Source organism: Larus michahellis, chromosome 2, assembly GCF_964199755.1.
Source record: "Larus michahellis chromosome 2, bLarMic1.1, whole genome shotgun sequence".
NCBI classification, from domain to species: Eukaryota; Metazoa; Chordata; class Aves; order Charadriiformes; family Laridae; genus Larus; species Larus michahellis.
In genome coordinates, this window is record NC_133897.1 from 93,008,605 (window position 1) to 93,032,032 (window position 23,428).

Here is a 23,428-nt window from a genome sequence, read left to right on the forward strand (position 1 = left end):
GTGACCTTCCAAATGAACTACTCAATGTGAGAAGGGGTTAAATATATTCTCAAGTGTAAAGTACGTTAATACCAGTGCCACATGAGGAGTTCTGACACTGGATCTTTACACACCTGTTAAGTCCTTTTGTTTCCCATCTCCCAACCCTATCGAACACTCACTGCCAAATCTGAAAGATCAATTTGAGTTTTGAGGTGAATGTCATGTTTTCTTTCAATGGTAAAGCATCGAGCCATGCCAAACAAAACCAAAAAAATATAGTTTCTGAAACAGAACAGTAATAACTACTGCTGTGATATTTTACAAAAACATTTTTTGATGTTGACATATCTCTAAGATTCCTAATTCAAGAAACATATTAATTCAACATTGTAGTGAAATCCAAATACTGTCCTAAAAAAAAAAAAAGAAAAAATCAGGTTCAATCCTTAGTTAGCATACTTAGACTTTCAAAAGGAAAATTTTATACATCGTTAGTAGAACTCGTAATTCTTCCCCTGAGACTTTTGCAACTCATTTTTGTAGAGAATTCCCACTCTAACAGATAGCCTCCAACTGACCACGTGCCCAATTTTTAAGTGTCAGGATTCCGTTCTATACACAAAGAAATTTTATAGCAGCAAAGCACTAAGATATTTCTAAAAAGTATACATATTTACAATTACTGTTTGCCCTTTCTCTTATCTTAAACTGGGCCCGGATCCACAATTGAACATTTAACTACACAGTCAACTTATCAACTAAACTTTTCAATTTGTTGATGAATCTACTTGATATCAAAACTTCAAAGCAAGACAGAAGGTACAAATTAATATGCACCTATTTCATTTTGTTTCTGGAAAGCACGGGTTTTTTTTTTTCCCCTCTCCAAGACAAGACCAATGAAGAAAATACCTGAACACACCTAACAGCAGTGGGGCCAAACTAAAGACTTCCCATTGTCCTACTTATAAAAAAAATCAGCAGTAGGCAGATACTGGGTGAAAGCAAAAAAAGACAAAGCAATTATCCAATTCCCTTGCAGCAATCCTTCCAAGCCCCCTGTAATTTTGTTTAGCATACTTTTGGGGTGGATCCCAACCATAATGTGTTTTAGCTCAAAGGACTTTTCCTCCAGTGATTTTTCCAGGTCTTTTTAATCCATTTATGCTTTTGTCATTCATGGCATTCTATGAGAATTTAAATATGCATCAGAATAAAGTAGTGCTATCTTTTAAAGTGCTGCCTGTTCATGATTTTATTTGATGCTCCTTCTTGGGGGAAAAAAAAAAAAATTATTACTGGCAGTTCATCTCCAAACGTAGCACTTCTCAGGCTCTCAATTCATATCCACTTGTCTCTATCCACCAGCAATTTTTCAAGCTAGAAATCCTCATCTGTTTTTCGTTACACAGGAGCAGGTCCAAAGTTTGATCACTGCTAACCTTCTTCAGCTTCTTTTCAGTTGTACCATGTTTTTTGACAGGTGGCCAGAAATGCACAGAGTCAATACATAATTACACCATTCATCCATGACACACATTTGTTTTCATTTTATTGTCCATGTCTTAGCAAAGATTGCTGCTAACTGCTATTTGAGGATATTTGAGCATACAGCTGCTCTTTAAAAGAAACCATTATGAAGGAGCTTCAAGGTGTTTTCTGAACAATAACCACCAACATAAAGCCCACCCACTGGGTATATTCAGCCTGAATTATTTTTCTTCAGATTTATGATTCCATATTTACTAGAATTTAATTTTATCAGAAATTTTATAACCTAATGAACATTGAACTCCCACTGCAACTGTCTGCAGTCAGCTCTAGCTTTCTATTATCCTTTCTATCCTTTTCTCATTCATTTCTTCCCTCCAGGTATTTATGAATATATCGAGCAACAGGGTCTTGAGTAATTCCACAGGTAACCTTCCCTTATTATATAAAGTAAATAGTTTATTCCTTCCTTTGCTTACTTCTAAGCAGTTAAGCCTTAAATGCAGCAAACCTGTGACTGTTCAGTTTTTACAAAGTCTGGAAAAAAGAATCTCAAACATTCTTCTGGAAAAAATCCAACAGCTCTGTGTTATCAAACTGATTACATGTATAAGGAAATGAGACCTGTGAGACAACTACTTTTATCAAAGCATGCACTAACCCCTTTCTTTATGCTTATTCACTCAAAAGTTCTGGTTTGTTATGGTATCAACCTCATACCACTGCTCCAGGAAACCCAGACATTCCTGAAAAAAACAATATGTTTACAGTAGCCATCCCATATTAGGGAAGGAGGAGAATAAAAGGGGTCTCAGTTCCCCTGCACACTGCAGCCTCTACCATGCACAGCATAGTCTTTCAAAAGCAGTCCCCAGTGTGTCAGCAAGGCCAGAAAAACAGCAAGAACACGAGCACTCTCTCACTTCAATGCCCCACTGAACTTCTCTTCAGATGATTAACACTGTCGCAATTCTTAATCGTATCATGAAAGACTCAAAAGAATACCACCCATCACTAGTCTATATTTCCTTCATCTACTTTTTAAGAAGTCGGCTTCATATTTTCTACCTTGCAGGGACAAGGCAGCACTTCATTTAACGCTTCAGTTTGCATGGGACAACAGCGCGAGAGCTAGAAAATCAAAACTCATTTAAAGTTCAAACCATATGCCATTGTTTCATGGTTAAGTTCCTCTGGAATTCTTCAGCATATACCTCTAGACATGGCTGTACAATAGTATTATTCTGCTGATGGATTTAAACATTCCTTACTGAAATTTAAAGTGACAGTTGCCTGGAGTCAAAGAAAGTTCTGGTGAGAAGTCTCTTAAGCCCTTCTCTCACAAAAAGCAATACAATTAGTTCACTTCATTTTAACTACACGATCTGATTTCTCCTGGGTGCCCTTTCATGTCTCTTTCTATGAGTCCTAGTGACTCTACCAAGTTTCTTGCTTTTGATGTGCAAGGTTTTCACATTCTAATTCACTTAGCAAACCAGTTCTCAAACCTTCTGTCTTAACAGACTTTTTTGTTCACTCTTTCCAGTTTTCCTTAATTCAACAGCTTCTGCTTCTCAGAGAACACCATCTTCCTGGTCTACATCCTTCTGGATACGAGCCAATGCTATCTTCACAGTCAGCTTATGACAACACAAACATCTTAATACAGCATTTTCAAGCATTCTACCCTTTTGGCTTCCAACTGAAGAAGATTCTTAAGACTGAGATGCTTTTTTTAAAGTTTAGTATTACTGTAGTTTACACTTTTCTAAACATCTTTGCTCAAAGTTACTGGAACAGTCACAAAAAAGCATCTCTGTTATACATAAAACAAGATGCTGTATGCTGCTCGGGACTAAGAGTAACTTCTCTACTAGCTGAAGGAATAATTTGGCATCTGAAAAAAAAAACCAGATCACAACAGGATATTCACTCAGCCAATACAGGTACAGTTCTCAGTTAAGTATTTTGCCCATTTAGCCTCTATGATCTTCACGAGCATTTGTTACTTCTTAAGTCATGACTGTGACAGTATCTTAATCATTAGGAACAGAATTTCAATTTGCAGCACACTATGTACATGCAGATACAAGTAACATCTTAACTCTTTTTCTGTTTTAAAGAGAACTTCCTTCAACATCTAGCACGAGCCAATTTTCTCAAACTCCTTCCGGTTTCTCAAAGAATTTGGGCTCCAGCAGCATCCCAACACCTAGCCATCTTCTATCATATTTTAAGATGCCTTTTATAGTACTTTCCTAGCAAAGACAGGCATTTTAATTAACTTTTTCACAAGGCATTTTCACTATATTTATAGAAACACTGGGAACAAAACTTGGTGAGTTATAACTGCACTCTTAATGCAAGGTAGAAAAGATCAGAATGCAAGGATGCAGAATAGAGGCTGGTTGCACTTGCTACACTATTCAGCTTGCTAATTTGAACAGCCTGAAGGAACCTACCATTCACTAACGCTATTACTGCTAAGCACAGTAAACATCTGCTGCTTACAGGCTGAACTATGCAACGGAACTGACACCTTTTGTTTACCAAAAAAATAGCCCTTTTAGTGTTTTAGGAAAGGCAGACACACTTCTAGTCTTCAGGTTAAAATAATACTCAGGAGACATACTCAGACTTTTCCAATGTTTTTCCTTAAAGGCAGGTTTCTAAGAAAGGAGATCCTTTAGTTTACTCATCACTTACTGTATCTACAACTATTATTATATATAACACTGACTTGATACCTTCAACACAACAAAATGAAATTCTCAAACAGCATCAGCAAACTAGAAGGTGAATGAAAAGCTACAGAGACTTTGTTCCCTCAAGTAAGCATCCTGTTACCTTTCAACATCATGTCTACACTACAAAACACGTTAATTTATTTGAAAGGAACACATAGAAACATGACTATCATTTACATGAAACAACTCATTCTTTTTAAAAACATACTCATTCTAGTAAGTAAAGAATATTTTTCTAACTGAAAAGTCTAACACATCAGACAAGAATCCTTATTAAAATGAAAGAATAGATCCCACAGTTAAAGCATGTGGGTGAAACACTAGGGGTGAGTAGGAAAGTAAAGGAAGGTAAAGAAATGGGAAGGCACAGGCAGCATTTCAACAGAAGCTTTGTTGAAATAAAGGTTACAAATAACAGGACACGTTCTCTCAATGAAATGTGAGCTCTGAAACATGCCTGACAACTGTGCTTTCTCAAGATTAAATGGTGAAAGGCCCACCAGCCACTGTGCATATTTCAGGAATCTGTTGAACTATATCTTCACCTACAACTACCACAAAGCACAGCTGCATTACTGTGGAAATGCAGGTGGAATCTTACACTACAACAATCAAATGCATTCAACAGTTGAAACCAGCACTGCAGTTTGGGAACACAGTTTAGGAAAATAAGGGAGAATATGTATGTATGATTGAAAGCAATAGTATATTCTGAGATACAGACTTTTCCCAATATGATCTAAAATTAAGACATCTGCAAATGTAGAAAAAATAGAACTATGACCAAGAAGGAGATGAACTTCTTATTCTTCTCTTCCCATCCCACTCACATCATCAGATGCCTTCACTTTTGTATACCAGTCCCCCTCACTACCAGTAACGCTCAGGTAGCAGTGCTCTATGCAATGTTCTAGGCTTACAGATGAGAGGAACTATGAAAACACAGTGCCACATTCACAGACTATACTGCCACACCAAATTAGTCTCATATTACTACGTAATTCAGACAGCAATTATCTTTGTCACTGTAACTGTATGGAAGGCAGCAAATTCAAAGATTGGCAGAATAAAATAAAAAAAAATCTCAACTATATGGAACTTATCAGAGCTGTGAAATGTTTTACAGGTAGGTATCCTAAATAGTAAACTCAAATAAGAATCGAGCTTACTTTGCAAGTTAGCTACTAAAAAAAGAATGGAAGACAAAAAGTACTTTTTTTTTCTCATCCATAGATCAAAGAGGGTAGTTTACAAAATATATTGTACCTTTTCCACAAGAAATCATATTGTTCATATTTCCTCTCTAAGCTTTCTCTTTGCCCCACACTCTTGCAAGTCAGAGCCAGTCCTAATTTTAGCTTGAGTTTCTTGCCAATTAAATTTTACCTCAGGAGCACTTCACAGTTCACATACTCAAGAAACTAAGCTTCTTGGATTGATTTACACTGCAAATTTCCAGCCTTAAGTAACAGAATTTGTTTGCATTTTGGAAGAGAAAAAGAATCCAAAACCAATCTATTTTTGCAAAGTATGTCAGCTGAACCGATCCCCTCATTAATGGCTGGATGTACTTTGAAAAAGCTGCATAATAAAAATCTAGAAGAAAAACTGATATATCTCTCCAAGTCAATACATGGCAAAATAGACCCACTACATAAGCTTCTGAACAGCTGTACGTTACTTGTGAAGCCCAGCAGAACTTCACCACACCATCAAGAAAACATCACATAATTATTTTGTTGCATCAGTGAAGGAGCATACCATATGTTAAACCTTGGAACTGAATCAGCAAGCTCACTATGCCAATAAATAAAACCGCTAAACACTGAAATTCCTGTCTTAATACTATTCTTTTCCAAATGCCCAAAGATAGCAAGTGATTAAAATCCCAGACATGTCAGAAAGGTTGCAACAGCAGAAACACATTAGCGATGAGAGACTAATTATGCCTATGTAGATCAGGTGCGCACTACACCAGGTTAGCCACTGAAACATTTAAGAGGAGATGCAACTCTTGACATAATCTCAAGCAGCAGAGTCTAATTCAAAAAGCATCCATCAAAGCACCACTGGCGGCAAACCCTGCACATTCAACATCAGTATCTCTGCAAAGCAGCAAAAGCTAGAAAAGCATTTTCTGGATTTAAGGACTGCTGCAGTTCACCACATTAAAGAGGAAGCTTCTTAATTTAAGAATCTCACCCAAAAGAATAAGGTGTTTCAGAGGCTATTAAAGATACCACACTGGTTGTTTAGCAAAAGCTTGCATCACTAATCAGATTTTAGGGAAAAAAGAGCTACTACCTTATCACAGGATTCCATCAGAAGACATCTTCGGAAACCCTGAAGTCATGTACAAAGCAAGAAAAGAGGATTGCAACATTAAGGATATCAAAAAGGATTATGAGGAACAACTTAACGAGATGCAAACCTATGCTTGAGAAAGGACAAACTAGCTCAGAAGCCCAAAAATCTGCTTCTGTTAAGTGAATTAAATGATCAGAACAGAGAAAGTTAAGCGATCACAATGCATGACAAGTAGAGAAATGAGTATTTTTCTTTTTTAATCCCTCAGAGGTTTCGCTGATCCCTAACTATACAGGGAGAACTTGTCCCAGACCAACTTTTTAGTAGAAAATACTTCACAGGAAAATCTATTCTTGGTAATTTGGTATGCACCAAAAGCAGTACTCACTTGATACTGCATTTATATCAGAAGAATATTAAGCAGCAATCTTTTTTTTTTTAATTTAAAAGCATTAGTTTTGACAATCCTAATAGTCAAACTACTCAAAAGTAGAATCAATGCAACACATGAATAGTTATGATTATATCAAGATGTCAACATAGCTTTCGTAAATAGAGGTAGTTTCTTAAAGAAAACCATTAGGAATGATTTGCAAGAATCAGTCAACCACAAAGGAAATCCTGTTATCTACTTGGATTTCCAAACAGCATTTGATAATGGTCCACATGTCCTTATGAAGTAACTAAGCTGACATGGGATGAGAGGGAAGACCTTCACATAGATAAAGAACTGTTTTAAGCAGGAAAAAAAAAAAAAAGGAGATGGAACTCTTAGTTTGCATGTTAAAGGAAGGTAACCAGTGAAGCCCTAAAGTGCCCTATGCTAATCAACATCCTCTTAAGTGATCCGGCCACAGGGACAAATAGTAAAGCTGACAAGTCTGAGGCTGCAAGGTTATCTAGAATAAGCCAGCTCAAGAACCACAGATGGACATTAAAATACAGACTGCACAATGAAGTGGCAGGCAGAATTTGAGATAGGATAAATATAAGCACAACAGAGGCATATGAGAAGATTCTGTCTTTACAAAGATGATTGCATCTTTGGGGCTCTGCATCAGCTCTAAACACTGAGGATCAAGATCTTGAAATAAGAATTCTTAAAAGGTCTGTTCAATACTCAGTGGCCATTTAAAATGAACAGGCAAGTCCCACGTTAGCAATCAGGAAACAGAAGTAAAAGATAGAACAAGATAGCCCAAGATGTAGAAATAGTGTGACGCTATCGCGCACAGGTCTGGTTCATTCAAGTCCCAAAGATACAACAGAGCTGTAAAGCGTACAGAGGCGATCAACATATAGAGGCAGGAAGCAGCTTCAATAGAAGCAATGATTAAACAGTCTAGAAAACAGACAACTGTCAGGTGATTCAATTTTTCCCTTCCCTCTTCCAAGTCAGCTGCAAAGAGCACTCATGGATTACCTCATTAATGCACAGACCTGTGTCTGGCAGCAACTACAACCTTAGTGACAGCCTCAGGACAAAAAAACTGGATCTTTACATAACGCGTAACTTAACTGAGGAACACCTTGCCACAGGACACTGCTGATCCCAGAAGCTCATACCAGATCAAGATGAGATGAGACAAATTCATACATAAAATCCACAATAAGCCTAACAATGCACTGCCTGTAGCCCAGGCAGTCTGAGAACCACAGATCACCAAAATCCAAAGATTATTCCAGGAAACATCGCCACAGGCTCATGTTGATATATTCTTCTCCCAACATTTGGCACTGGCCTCTAATGGTCTCACCCAGTACAGCTGTTTATGTTCTTAGTGCCAATTATCTCTTCTGCCAAAGCCTAACAACTGTGAAAAGCATCATGAAGTTGATGCCAGGATTAAACTGCTCCAAACATGTCCCATTCTCCTTTACGCACAGATGTAAGCACCTGTCATGCAAAGCCTTCTCATGTTTTACTACTGTAGCTCAGCCTTTCTGACCTCTAGTAGTATGTTCTCTCTCAAGTCTACTGCTGCCAAAATACTCCTTTCATTCCATTACCGAAAGTATCAGTCTAACTCCACGCTAGGCATCCACTTTACAAGGAAACTTTGAGCTCTACCTAGTCTATTCAACTTAGTTGACCGCAAAAAAGAAATGTTCAGTTCTTCTGACAATTCATCCAGCAGCTACCCTTGAACTCTGCTGTGTACCAGCCTTTAGGCATGAAAACAATCCCTTCAACCACATTGCGATGCTCTCTCAAGTCTCTCTCCAGACATTTACTATGATTAACAGGCAACTAACTATTCCCACTCTCCTCTTTGCATACTACAGTATATACTGCCTAGTTCTGCCCTGATCCTAAAGCCAGACGAAACAAGAACCGCGTGTACATTGCCAGTGCTGCCTGCCTTTTACGTTAAGACCTTCACTTCCGGCGTCTACCTAATATTGCAGATAAAAGACACTAACGATTTAACAGACGAAGCACAGTCCATTGTGTTGATTCTGTATTAGAGCAAGACAGCACTGTTAAGTACAGGGAAGAGTTAGAATATCACCCTTGGGAACCCCTTAAAGCCCTTACAAGTGCTGGACACCCCAGTAAAGGCCTCACAGAGTTTCCAAAGTCTGCATTTTTTCAACTCGGACAAAGTACAAGAAAATAAAACTCGCAAAAGGGGCTGACAGTATGGCATCCCTACACATTAATTTGCACTGTCCAGCTCTGACAGCAGCATAATAAGAAGCAGGGGTTTACAAACATGGAACTAGAGCTATGAAAGGTCCTGAATGCAATGCATTTTTAATAGTGCATTGCACAAAACCCAGTAATTGAATTTAGCTTGGTCAAAGTTCAGCAACAGATCATAAAAGCAGAAAACCCAGTAAGACTGGAATTAGAAATACTTCAGCATACAGGTGAAAAAATAAACAAATCCTAATATAGACTTATTCTATATAGTAACACCATCACATCTGAGTAGGTACAGAAATGAATCTCCAGATATCACTTTTGGTACACAGTATCCTTCAGCTACAAACTGGTGAACACTGAAGCAAGTCTTCTGGGAAAGCATCGTCATAAGCTTACCTTGCTTATGAGAACTCTCCCCAGGTATCTGCTATGGTCACCAGACAATGCTGGCCCGAATCCTCCTTCAGCCTAACCAAAGGTGGAGGTGTTTGTGCTCTACAACAGAACTTTTCCATCATAATCAAGAGATGGTTAAAGACAATAGGTATGGAGGGGGAAAAAATGAATACAGTAAATCATGAGATGCTATGCAATGCTAATTAGTCCAGGCAAAGCACCACTCCAAAGTATCACAACACTTCTGGTATCCACACTAATCTTCAACAAGCCAGTTCTGTTGTTTCTGCAGAGCACTGTAATGTACCAAGCAGATATGCCAGGTATTTCAGCACTAATCTCATTCAACATCTACAATTAATCTGAAAATTTAGATGACAGTATTACACAGAACAGGCTCATATTGTTAAACATGCCTTAATTCTTTACTTACTTTGTTAACTTCATATTAAGAAGCAGAAGAATTAAATCATCTACAATTTTACACTACTTATAAGTCATTAGATACATCTTAAAAGAAAGTGCCCTAGTAGCTGTGTACCCAAGCAATGCAAACCTAGCAGTAGAGTCTTTAGCAAAAAGTTTAGAACAGCTTGATTCCATATTTTGAAATGCACTTTTAAACTCTCTGGATGTCTAAATTAGTCATATATATTTAAAATACTGACTTAACATAAACAGAAGGTATTGCTACTTTGATGTACAAAGGTGGCAGACCCTAAAATGCTAGATGTAGTTTAAAACCTCTTGAGAGGTTGCTTTACAGTACCAAGAAACCACAGGTAGTTCTGAACATCAGTCACAACAGTTTGAGCTAACCTCATAATATTAAAGGACACTTATCTGCATTGCATCTGAAACCAATCATTTTGTCTTCTCTACTGTGCTGTACTTCTAACCTAAACCCAGGCATTTAAGAATTTACACTATTGCTAGATTAACCACTCTGTTGAAGCATTGGAATAAATACAGCTTCATTCTCCTCACTCCTTACCTTCCAAAAATCTGGAAAAAGATGACACAGATCAATCTAGGGTATCCTAACACATAGCTTTAGGATGAAATCTAATCAAGCATGGCTACTCACACTTGTGTTTTACAAGAGAGAAACTTTCCTTTACAACACAAAGATTGGCATGCTACTGTCATAAGGCAGTAAAAGCAATAGGTGTGAGTCCACTGGAAAAAAGGAATGCTGTACACAGCAACAGGCAGCCTTTACAACATAAAGCATTCCTAAATATCACCACACCTACCATCACAAAACTACTGAATACAATCCATTTGAAAAAAATGATGACTTGCACTGCTACACACCATCTCCAGCTCTGAATGAGGAAGCAGAGAGAACACAGTACCATTTCAAAGCATGTAAGCATTTCATCAAAACTACTACTGCAGCCTGGGAGAGGGCAAACAGAGATTTCCCTTCTTAGTCTGTTACCAAAAGACACTACAGTAACACTGTGAGCTACTGCACATCAGTTGGAAATTTCAGCACGTTGTAGAAAAACATTCTTCAGAGAACAACATTCGTGGCAGAGTAAGCTCTAACATTCATGTATAATAGGAGCAAAAGAGCATCACTGATCAAGTCCTTCTTCCTATAATCTATGTCCAAAGCAGACTGCAACTGAAGATTGTAAGGAACACATTTTTTTGACAGTTGCTTATGCCAGTTTGACACCACTGAACATGCTCTGTCAATCGACCATCACAGCTATGGAAGTGATGCTCCAAGACTGGGCTGAGAATTCCAAGTAATACCAGGCAACAAATCAGGAACGTAAAAGATCCAGAAGAAACTTCTGTAAGGATCTGTTCCGACACTAGTCTTTTCAGTATTTTGATTTGAAGAGCCAAATAATACACCAGCCTTGTTTCAGGAAAGTGAAGTTAAACTCAACGGAAGTCAGGAATTACTGCAGAAGATAGACGCCTAAAGCCACTCCATCAGTGACAATATTTTTGTTATTTCAATCATGTACGTATTTCATACAAAAATTTCTAACACCAAACAGAAAATTGTTTTAGAATACATGCTTGTCCAAGATTCAGCTTGGGTAACAGAACTCAAAGTTTTAAGCAGAAACTGCTTCTCTCATTTAAGTCTATGGTCTCAATGCTCTCCTTCAGCACTAGTTCCCCACTACTCTACATTTGTAGTTTTGTGAAGCGTAACGATTTGACAAATTAATCATGAGACAGTCTGGAACCACGGGATCACACATGCTGTAGTTACTGGTGTCCCAGCCCTAGCATCATGTAGTAATATAGATCCTTGACAGAAGACCAGGAAACACAGATTCCACTTTCAAAGATATTTAGCTAAGAACTTGTCATTAACTCATCAGCAAAAGAATAACCTGTATTATGGAACTGAACAGTGCAACTGAAGGTTGGCTAAACAATTTTCTTGTGTATGAACTTTTGATAAACTTGTATTTGAGAAGAGGCATAAACTTTATAAGGAAAGCAAACAGAAAAAAAAAAGGGTGGAAGATGAAACATAAGGATATGTGATTGGCATACGTGCTGCTGGATTTGATTCCGAGGTTTGCTGTAGACTTGCTGGGTGACCTCAGGCAACCCCCTCATCTGCCTGCCTGGAGATCTACCTCAGCAACACTGACTTGTCTAACACAGATAAATTAAAACATTAAGTCAGTGTTCTACTGTATCTCTATGTAAATAAACCAAAGAAATCTAGACTATTTTTAAGATAATATTGGAATTTTAGACATATATCTTATTAGTACAGGACCCAAAGCACCTAGCACATGACATCTCTTAAACATCCAAATCTTAGCTTCCTGTAAGCAATTTTCATTGTCAGTGTCAGTTTGGAATTAAAAAGCAGTACTCACAAGTCTTGTCCTCCCCCAGGAGAAGCTATGGTTTGCAAAATCTGAATTTTAAAAACTTCTTTTAATACTTCTGGATAACTTCAATGCACTCAACACCTAGCAATACCACCCAAAAGAGAAAAGGAAGACACCATCCTTCAGTTCAATCTCTCACTTAAATTTCTCCAGCTCAGAAAGTGCACCCTGTTATCTTTATGTATCTCCCTCTACAAATATGCAGTGCCTTTACTCCATGGGCATCCAAGGGTCTCGGATTTTAGGAGTGCCAGGAAACTATTTTTGAAATGACATCAGAAATCTGCTATGGTCAATCAATGCAGCTAGCACTTTTTCCAAGAATAAAATAACCTTAACATTAGAAAGCAACATTTCCCCTTGACTGAGTGAAATTTGACAGATGAAATACAGAAGCCTCATGGAGCATCCCAGAGGTGTTTTGTTCAAGTTTCATCCCTTCTACATGCCAACTGGACCAAACTGAATACTCAGCCTCACTAACTATCCATTTATATGAGAAAGTTATGGTCACAAAATAGTATAAGCTTCATAAAAGTGTTCTCTTTAGAAAGCCAAGACTTCAGGTATCAGCTGGCTCAATCTGTTCTAGAGATAGAACATCTCCCTCAAAAACGTTCTAAGACCACACTGACGTTCATGCTTATTTCAGCCAGAATTGGGCACTTCCCTTTCAGTTGATGTCCCTAACACTCCCCAAAGTAACCAGTCTGCTACGGCCTAAGCAGAGGCATTTAGAAATTAGTGCAAGGGTCGTCTTTGAGCTCCTCTGAAGCCTTCTGTTTCCCCCTTACAATCTGAATTGACCCCTAGGCGGCTGACATGCATCCACCACCTATCTCTGCTTTAACTATTCTAGGTGCCGTTTGATAGGGGCTTGACATCTTCACCTCTACCTACTACAAGGCAAGGCCTAACCCCCTGTATCTATGGGTTCCCAGGCCCTGCCCGCATGGCTGCTCAGGCCAGCAGCCACCCAGCCAGCACAGACCAAGGTGATTTACAAAAGAACACAGTTTCGTGCCCCACCATCCCTTGTCATCACCCTCGCTGCCGCAGCCAGCTCCAGAGGTGTTTGACCCCAACCCACCCGCCCCCCCCGTGCCCGGAGGGAGCCGCAGGAGAGGCTGCCGAGGTCCCCCTTTCCTCTCGGGCTGCAGCAGCCCCAAGGGGCCCCGGCTGCTCACCCCTGCACGCCCGGGCTGTATTTTCTGGTCTTCCAGGGTGTGCCGGGGCTCTGCAGTGCTGGCTGAGGCGGCTGCCGCTGCTGGTGGGGGGAGTTGTTGATGGCGACGCCACGGCTGCCGGAGAGCAGGTAATTCATCCCATAGGTGCTGGCTTTATTCTCTCGTTTCCTCCGGCCCGGGTGGTACTGGTGCTGCTGGGGAGAGGCCGGCGGCGGCGGGTGGGGGCTGCGCGCCAGGTGCGGGGGCTGGTGGTGCCCGTTCACACCGTTCACTTTGTTCTCGTGGAAGTTAAAAAACTCCCCGGGTCCGGCCCCGCTGCCCAGCAGCCCGGGAGGAGCCACCACCGCCGCCGCCCGGGGGCCGCAGGAGGAAGAGGAGGAGCCGCCGCCTCCGCCGCCGCTGCACGATCCCGAGGAGGAGAAGCCGGGGCTCTCGGTGCCGGACTCCACCGACGAGCAGGAGGAGGAGGAGGAAGACACAGAAGGCGACTTCTGCAGCCGCCGCCCTCCCTCGCCGCCGCCGTTGACCGCCGCGGGGCCGGCGGTGGCAGCGGGAACCAGTCCGGTCAGCAGGGCCGGAGGGGAAGGTGAAGGCGAAGGCGGCGAGGAAGAGGAGCAGCAGGCGCCGCCGCCGGGCGCCCCGAGCCGCACGCAGCTGTGTCCGCGGGGCGGGGAGGAGGCGGCGGCGGAGTCCAGCGCCGGGGAGTTAAGGCAGAGGTAGTGCGGAAAGCTGGCGCCGCCCCGGCCCCCCACGCCCTGCGAGGTCTCCCAGATCTGCATCCACAGCGCATTCGCGGGGCCTTTCTGCTCGGGCTGGATCCAGGCCACGCGGGGATCCATCCACGCCCGCCCGCCCGGCCTCCGACCCTCACGGCCCGGCCAGAGCGACGCCGACGCCGCCGCCCCCCGCTCACCGCGCAACCCCTCGCCTCAGCGCGCCGGGCCCGGCAGCGGCGCTAGACACGGGCCGGCTGCAGCGGCATGTGTCGCGGGGAGGGAGGAAGGGCAGAGCCGGGCCGGGCGAGGAGAACGCGGTCCGGGAGGAGCGGAGGCGGCGCAAACTGTACCCGGCCCGGCGGCTGCCCGGAGCGCTCCCCCTCGCCGTTCCAATGTGGCGTCCCCCTCGCCCGGGCCAGAACCGGCACTGCGCATGCGCCGCAGATTTTAAACCTGCACGGGAAGACGGCCGCCCTGGCAACCGCGCATGCGCGCTTGCCGCCCCCGGAGGGGCGGGACCAGGCCCCGCCGGGGCCGGCGGGAGGAAAAAGGACGTTGGCACGGCTTCCCCGGCTCCGGCGGGCTCGCCATTGCGCGCATGCGCGGCCGATGGGGGCCTCGGAAGGGTTCGGAAAGCTTCGTAAAGTTTGGAAAGGGTTCGGAAACTCTCGGGGGGGGGGGGCTCGGCGGCCGCCGCGCCTGCGCACGAGCGGCTCTCCCGCACCGTTGGTGGTGGCTGGCGGGCCCTTGCTGGGCCCCGGTCGCCGCTGGTGAGGGAGAGAGGGGAGACAGTGGTGCCGGCGGGCCCTGCCAACACGGTCCCGGCTGGCGGGAGCCTCTACTAGGTCGTGGACGCTAACGGCTAGAGCAGCCGGGTCCCAGCGGCGGTTTGTTCGTGAGGACCTGCGTCTCCTCCCTCCGTTCCGGGGCTCGTCCCCCGTGGAGAGGCGTAGCCCTGCTCCCACAGAAACAGAAGGGTGAATTTTTGAGGGGTAACTGAGATGAGAAAAGCGAGCGCCGGCAGAGCTTCTGCGAGAGGGGCTGAATGGTTGGCAGGGCGGGGACTGAGCGGGGCCACGCTGACCCTTGGGAGGACAGGGGAGGCCCGGGGCGGGCGGGCTGTGCGTGCAAAGGGAAGCACGCCGTTCGTAAGCAAGGGGAGGCTCTCCCGCTTGTCGTTCTAGCACCAAGAAAGTACCGTGAAGTGCTGTGTTTCTGCTGGCTACTTGGTTTTTTACTGGGCTTGAATCTCAGGGGCTTGGTGCCTGTTGCAGGGCGTGTCTCTAATGGATGGGTTTCATGTGTGGTGATCGCTGTTGAAGTGGGATCAAATTTGGATACTCTGTGTTTCTTCTCTGGCCTACAGATAGGCTTTAACAGCCAGCTTTCCAGAATGATGTCCACAACTGTTCTCTTTCTAATCCAGTGATCTGGTCTTTTCCTTGAGTAGCTTCAGCATGCATATGGATCAAGTGTTCTCTCACCAGCATACCCCCAGAGTCTCCAGTGGTCCAGGAATCACTACTCAGTTGGATACAGCTGTTACCTGACTGCAGAACAGCAGAGAGAAGGGTTGTACGTGCATAATGACAAATAGTATCAGGGGAATTCCAGTTACAGTAGGCCTCCTGTGCAGTTGTGTGGTATGTCTTAGGTGATCTAGCAACTTACTGCCACAGAAGAAGAGAAAAGGAGAGATCCTACTCTCAGTAACCCTGCTACTCCCTTTTCCCGCTCTCTTGCACAAGCTCTGATGTTGATCGGTGAGACAATTTAACTTGTTAATTCAGCAGAAAACTGCACTAGGAAGAAAAGTAATAGTTTATTTTGAATGAGCTTATTTTGTGGTTGGAGTTGGCACTAAGGAGGGGGTTGGAGAGAAGATGAGACTCATTTGTTAGCAGAGGGCAGTTGTATTTGATGCAGCTGTACTCTAACTATACCCTTAGACTTCAGAGTAAGAGAAACTGATTTGAGGGTGACAGCCTAATGTTTATTGCTGGAAGTCATTTAGAAAGAGCAAGTCATTCATTTGTTTTTGTTAAGAAACAGATCTGTTTTCGGGAATGACAGCCAAACTGCACATAAAAGTACACAATAAACTAACCAAAACCAAACCACATAAAAGAGTCATTAAGCTTGTCTCATAGAAAAGCACGTTCACCAGAATTTCCATCTGATGAAACCAAAGCGCCTTTCTAACTTGTGTGGTCAACTAGGTATACAGATCTTCAGCACAGATTTCAGCCACTTGAGTAGCAGTCCTTGCTTTTACAGTTCATCTTCCCAAAGGATTTTGGATATTTTTTTTTTGGTTTGGCTTTAATTGAACTTGAATGGAGACAAATAAACAGGTCGCTCAACTCTGCTTATATAATACCATAAGAAGTAAAGCACAGAAGTATACTATATCTTTCTTCTTTTAGCCCTGAATAGTTTGCATTCTTGCCTCTATGATGGCCCAGGTTCAGCAAGGAGAGGCGAGGATCGGCAGTATTTCTGCAAGCCTAGCCGGTGTGGTATGCTGGTGGTTAGGATCGTTACTTTGTAGATCTGCTTTGAAGTACTGAGGAGGCCATAGAGCCCAGATCCCAACCTTTTCAGTTCCGTGTTCTGACTTTTCACACAACAGGTGAAGATCGCATCTTCAAGCTGCTGAGTTAAAAATAAAGAAGTACTGATCAGTGTTTTGAAAATAAATTTAAAAAGTAATGAAAAAAAAAGACACAAGGACTGATCTTACAGAGGCAATTCCAAGCTTTGCAGTTTCATGACCTGTTTTCTTTATTTTCCTTCTGTTGTGGTTTAAGCCCAGCCAGCAAGTAGAAGCATGCAGCCGCTCGCTTGGCCCCCATTTTTTTTCCTCACAGAAGGGTGGGAGAAGAGGAAAAAAAAAGGGGGGGGAGAAGGGAGAAAAAAAAAAACAAACTCCTGGGTTGAGATAAAGGCAGTTGAATAGAAACAATAACAGAAAAGGAAAAATAACTAATAATAGCAATAATAATAGTGACACAGGGCACTCACTGCCAGGTGAATTGGCACTGTCCAGAGCAGTGATTGTGGATTCCTGACCAACCCCCATTTATATACTGAGTATGATGCCTATGGTATGGAATATTCCATTGGCCGTTCCATCATTCTGTCTATGCTTCTATGGAAAACTGACAAAAAGTCCTTGAATATTGTAAACGTCACTTAGCAACAACTTAAAACAAGAGGTATTATTGACATGCCTTTCACAGCAATCACTAGAAAGAAAATTAACTCTTCCAGCTGAAACCAGGACACCTGCCCTGCCCTGCTGCCATCTTTTAAAAGTCAGTGCTTTCAAGAGGGCCTAATTTCCCACTTGCTAAAATTATCTCTGACTTCATTTTGAGGTCTAGCTGGTAGAGACCGCTGCCCTGTAAGAGGCAATAACTCAAAAGCAGCTTTTCATTGATGGGCGACGCAACATTCCTGAGGCTCTCACTAATCACAATGCTGTCTTGGAAGGGGCCAGACTCTTTACTGAAGTAGCTACAGTCTTATCAGAAGGGGTTGCCTCTCACTGACTCAAACTGTGTTCTGTAGACAGAATTTCTGAAGCTAAAATGGTGCTTTGTCAGTTCCTTATGTGGGGTCAAGGCAGCAAATACTATGAAAGTGTAATCATGGGCACAGGATGGAAGTTTTGGGCACAACCTACTCAGGGATCTGCATGTTAAGAACACGGAGAAGAAGGAATTCACCTCAGAAAAATCTACGAGCAATGGTTAACATGCTAGTTCACTCATGTATGCCATGATGATTCTCTGAAGCTTGAAGGATGTCACTGAAATAGCTCTGCAGAAAAGGAGACATTACATGTTTCCGTGTAAGTGTGTATAATGTAAAGACATAACACCCAATGGCCTGTTGTGGCACAGGGACAAGAAAAATTATTGTCTTCTAACATCAGCTCCTACTCTGCCTCTAGCATCTCCATTGAGAAATCTAAATAAAGCATGTTTCTAATCTTGTCTCCTTAAAGTGAGAATTTCCTTTGCCAGGATTGATTTTTTAAAAAACTGGTTGATTTTAATTCAGTTGTCCTTACTGAATGAAACTACTCACTGAAGGAAAGACTTTCAGAAAGTTTGAAAGTCAAATATAGTTTTGATCATTAGAAAAAAGTGCTTTATTTTCAAAAGAACTTCCTTCCCACTGGTGAACTTGTGAGGACCCAGATATTGAGAAGATCCTAATCTCAGGAGACACAAGGCCATGTTTGCCATGGTGAACCTCAAATGCTTGATCCAGATTATTAATGTCATATTAAAATGCCTTATACTAGCATTGCCTGTCTTATGCCAGTAACACAATGTCCTTATACCTGCTCTTTTTTGTGACTTCAGTTTCCTTAAGGTAGTATTTGACTTTGAAGTTATAGAACTAATGACTAAAATGTAGTCTCATTACTTCTGAGGTCATTTAATTAATCTGTTATAAAGTGTTTTAATCTGGCTGCTTGTCACAGAAAACAGAACCACAGCTCCCTCTTGGATGAAGATTGTATTTCAGTTTCAACTTCAGCCAAATACATTTTTCATTTGGCAACAGTGGCAGCACTGAAGTCTTTGGTAACCTTGTACTTGATGACTTTGATGTCCTGATGACTGCAGTTCCAAATCTGTGAATAGTTCATATCATGTCTTTTGGTAAATAATGGCAATCGAGTTGAATCTGTAAGTGGGATATATACAGGGCAGTGTTGCCCAATGCTTGCTATTAATGTTTTTGGGTTTTTTTAACAAGCCTTCTGAAGTCATTAAGGCAGGGAAAGGCAGATAGTCTCTCCTACCTTTAATGTGTCTCAGTTTACACCCCTGGGAATGATGAGATGCAAATACAGCATACTCAGGTGATGCAACCTTAGTTCTCTTCTCTGAAGCTGGGGATTGCCACGGGTGTGATTGCACCAGGGCGACACAGTGGCTGAGAGGTAACCAACGGGTTCTCCTAACAGTTCACACTCTCCAGGATGTCTCCAGGATTTTGTCCTATATGATCTTCATTCTGGTCACCCACAATCTTGCTGCAAGCCTCTGATGCATCACCTCCTTCACACTCACCCGCTCTGATCTCCTTATTCGTAGCCTTTGTGGCCCACAGGATGGATGGAGAAGGCACAGAGAGTAAGGTTCAGCAGTATTTCTGATCAGCCATGTATCTGCTGAAGGCAGATAAAAAACACCATCTTGAGCTGGATGGGGCATGAGAGAAAGGCTGTCCAGCCAAGGCGATGTGCCTCTAACAAGTGACCTTTAGAGTGTGGTAGTCACCAGGAGGTAAAGGGGAGACACTTTTCTTAGCTGTACTTTGTCACTTCTTTTTTCCGGTAAATGCATTCCTGGAGAGGAGAGCGGAGATAGAGTTTTCCTCTCTCAAATGGAGCTGATCACAGTGGGAAGACAAATGGAAAGGCAGAATAGGAGTTTATGATTCTTACATGGCATGATTTAGCGCATGTTTGTAATCTGTCCTCTGGAAACATGGGCTTTTACCTTCTTAAAAATGGCTTCTGTCTCCTGTTAAGGAAGGCCTGGCATGAGTAACCATGAACAGGATAAAATCATGTCATCTTTTCCTCCTTAAATCTTCCACTTTGCTCAGTCCTTTCTCTCTTTGTGGCTTTACGTCCTCTGCTGATGAACACTGAGCATCGGCAAAATTTAGGGTGTTGAGGCACATTCAGAGCCAATTGAAGTGCAGGGGCTGAAACAGCTGTCAACCACCAGCCGCCTCCTCTTCCCACTCCTTCTCCCCCTATTCTCACACAAGGGTTGCCAGCCCTGTGTCAGAGAAGCTGAACAGATGATAAATCAACAGCTGAACAGCTGCAGCTTCCAGCCAGGCATGTTCATACACATGAAAATCCTTTTCTAGCTGCCTACACGAAATAGCTGGATGGTAAATGGAGAACGCGTGGGAGGTTGTTCACAAGCCGTTCAATGACGCTTGCAGTCAGGGTGGCAGCTTGGGGGAGAGAGGTTGCATGGGCAGCCAGGTGTCATTCTTGCCTCACACTGCTGAATGCGTGTCAACGCTTCTTGCGGGAACTCTGTCTTGGAGACCTTTCGTCACTGTGTAGTTGTGCAATACTACAACAGGAGCAAGATAAATGTGTCACCCACGTTTTATTTCCATTGATATATTTGGGGCTCTGGTAGGGATTACTTTCAAAATGCTGCTTTAATATGAATATTTATCTTGGTTTATTACACAGCAATTAAATACTTAACACAGCATTTTTTTACCGTTTTCCGTGACATAAACCAAATAATTATTTAATTATTCTGTTTCAAGTATGGTGTATGCAAATTTTTAAATTGTTTTTGTGTTTTATTTTGTTTCTCTCCCTCGTCTAGAGAAAGTTTGGAAGGATACAAATTTTTGAAAGGTTTGGTTTTTAACTCAGAGATTAGGAATTTCTGCCTTTAAGAATTGTCAGTTTTCTTAAGAGAGAATATGCTGCCAGCACTAACACCTAATTGAAGATAATTAAATCTTACAGGCTTTCTTTCTTCAAAGGCTTATTTAGATGTGGAAATTAAATTGTGATAACAAGCACAGAGAGGGTTTTAAGAGTAATTTTAGGTGTAGAAAATAATCTGTGAGAGAGATCATAAGCAAGTGAAGTTTATGTTAAATATCTATAAAGCTCTTGAAAGTATTTTTCTAAGTGGGAACTGAAGAGTCGTATGAAATCAGGTGTTCTGTCTTCCTGTCCTGGTTAATGCAGAACCCTGCAGAGAGATGCTTTTGTAAGAAGGATCACTTGCCTTTGAATGACAGGTTGAGAGGACGCATTAAGGAGACTCTCATGAAAGTTCATGGGAATGGATACCAGCTCACGGTGTGGTTGCACATGCTCTAAAATGGAAGGAAAAAGTAGATCTGTCTTAACCTTCTGCTAGGAAAAGAATCTGTAAGTAATGCATTGTTCTTCCTAGGAACAATATTACAATAAAAATGCTTTCCTTCAGGTCTGTTGAATGTGTGCTTTCTGCTGAGGAGAGCAAGATACTATTAAAAAAATAGGATTAAAGAGTGCTAGGACATACAGGACAAGCTGTGAGAGAACCGATGTAAAATTCTCTTAGTGAGGATGTGCCCTGGATCCCTCATCTGTCGTGTTAACATGGCATCAGATAGAGCACCAGCTGCTTCTAAACTAAACCTGGAAGAATCATTTATGCATAGCAGAATGGCTGTGTATAGAATTAAAGAAAAGTTACATCAGGTGTCAGCAAAGACTATCATGGTGAAAGATGTAGCTCACTTTTATTAGCTTCCAAGTTAGATCAAAGCCATATTTGATCTTGTACAGATTTCTGGAAGCTAATTTATCTTGCATGGTCAGCTGCCTAAGTATTTTTCATTGGTTCATCCTGCCCACTGGTCCTTATCTATAGGCAGCACATGCACGTACCTATGCGCATTCGCTCTTTAAATAGAAACTGCACTCTGTTGCAATGCACCTCCCTTTCCTTAAGTATGTCTCTGTCCTGCATCTCCACCTTCAAAGATATTATTTTTAACAGTTCTTGGGCCGCAACTAAATCACTTGGACATCTCAGGAAGGAGATTTCCAGAAGAGAAACAGCTTCATGCCAGTATAAAAGTGCTGACCTGAGCCATATTCACATTGGCCCGTGGATAAGTGAGCAGAGGAGTACAGAAGATCAAAGGAGAGCAAGATTTTTTGGCAGGGTTTTTGGTAACGCTAATGTGCAGCAGCTGTAGGATAGATTAGATACGGACTTATATGAAAGGATAATACAGTTTAGCAGGTCCTTTAGAATGAGAATAGGAACAAAGATAGGAAAAATGTGAATCATTGAGAGAGCATGGCTGAACGGTTAATCTGATGTAGAGAAAGACCTGGACTAAGAGTAAGGACAACAGAGCTGGAATGGACAGATGCGGGTGTTGGCTGGGGAACATGAAAACTGGCAGAGCACTTACTCATCCATCAGCACACGTATTTGCCCTTTGCTCTTTGAACGAGATAAAGTCAAGGCCAGGGACCAGCAGAACAGTATTCAGACAACTTTCCCCCAGACTTTCTATCAGCACTCCAACTTTCTTGCACCAAATCCTCCTGAGCTCAATACTGGAACCATATAGCACTTTACAACTTCCCCTGCCTCCCTTGGGACATGATAAACAGCCTCTCCAACGGTTCTTTCCAGTGCATGGACAGATTGCAGCAGAGATCAGCTGGGACTTCTCCAGGACTTCTTCAGTTTGTCAGTACCATTTAATCTTGGGACCTTACGCATATGCAGTGGAAGAGATGTGACTTTGGGATCTTGAATACTGTAGATGAACAGGACATACTTAAATATCCCAAAGCCCTCTTGTGATGGCAATACCTGTATCTCTCATCTGTGGGTACTGACGGTGAACAGGATAGTTATCTGCCATGGCAGTCTCCACTCCACAGCCATGTGAACAGAGTTAAGAAGTTTGTTCATGATATTAGTGTGAACCTCAGCAAGCATGAGCTCCATAGTAAGTCCATGCTTCTGAGCTCCTGGGCTGTTGAGCACTCTGTGGACATGTAAGTAACATGGAAGAAACAGCTTTCATTTACTGTGGTGACAGCAGAAAAGACATGAGAAAGGGGGAGTGAAATGTCAGTGTTGAAATAGATCAGGATTTCTGGTTGCCTGCAGAGCAGGCACCAATTTCTGGTGCTTAGGTTGAGCTAGGAGAATAGCTAATGCCCTTCCAGGCACATCATGGGCCGGAGCAAGGAGAAGCTGCCACTCCTGCTGCCACATCCCAAGGTGAAACACCCATGAAGGAGCAGCTTCATTTTTCTCCCATGCCTCAAAACCACCATTGGCTTAGAGCATCCAGAAGGCTGGAAAGAGTTCCATATGTGCTTCCCAGCCGAGTGAGAGGTCTGACTGCAGCCAGGAGCCTGCCTTTGCACAGTCTGGCCTCCAGTACTACAACTCTAACTAGAAGCTGTTTGTTTGCTTGTCATAGTTGCTGCTAGATGAAGCTCACAATGGGATACTCTTTTCTTGCAGTCTCC

At 42.5% G+C, this 23,428-nt stretch overlaps 1 protein-coding gene across 8 annotated transcripts in view; it reads right to left on the reverse strand.

Annotated features, from left to right (window-relative positions):
- The window catches only part of TENT4A (terminal nucleotidyltransferase 4A), a 65,948-nt gene extending 47,284 nt beyond the window's left edge, over positions 1–18,664 (reverse strand). For all 8 annotated transcript variants that reach the window (XM_074576259.1, XM_074576258.1, XM_074576256.1 and 5 more), the window contains exon 1: positions 13,643–18,664. In XM_074576259.1, the coding sequence (XP_074432360.1) occupies positions 13,643–14,481 (839 nt within the window). In that variant the 5' untranslated portion in view covers positions 14,482–18,664. The remainder of the gene's footprint in view (positions 1–13,642) is intronic.
- Between the last annotated feature and the right edge of the window lie 4,764 nt (positions 18,665–23,428).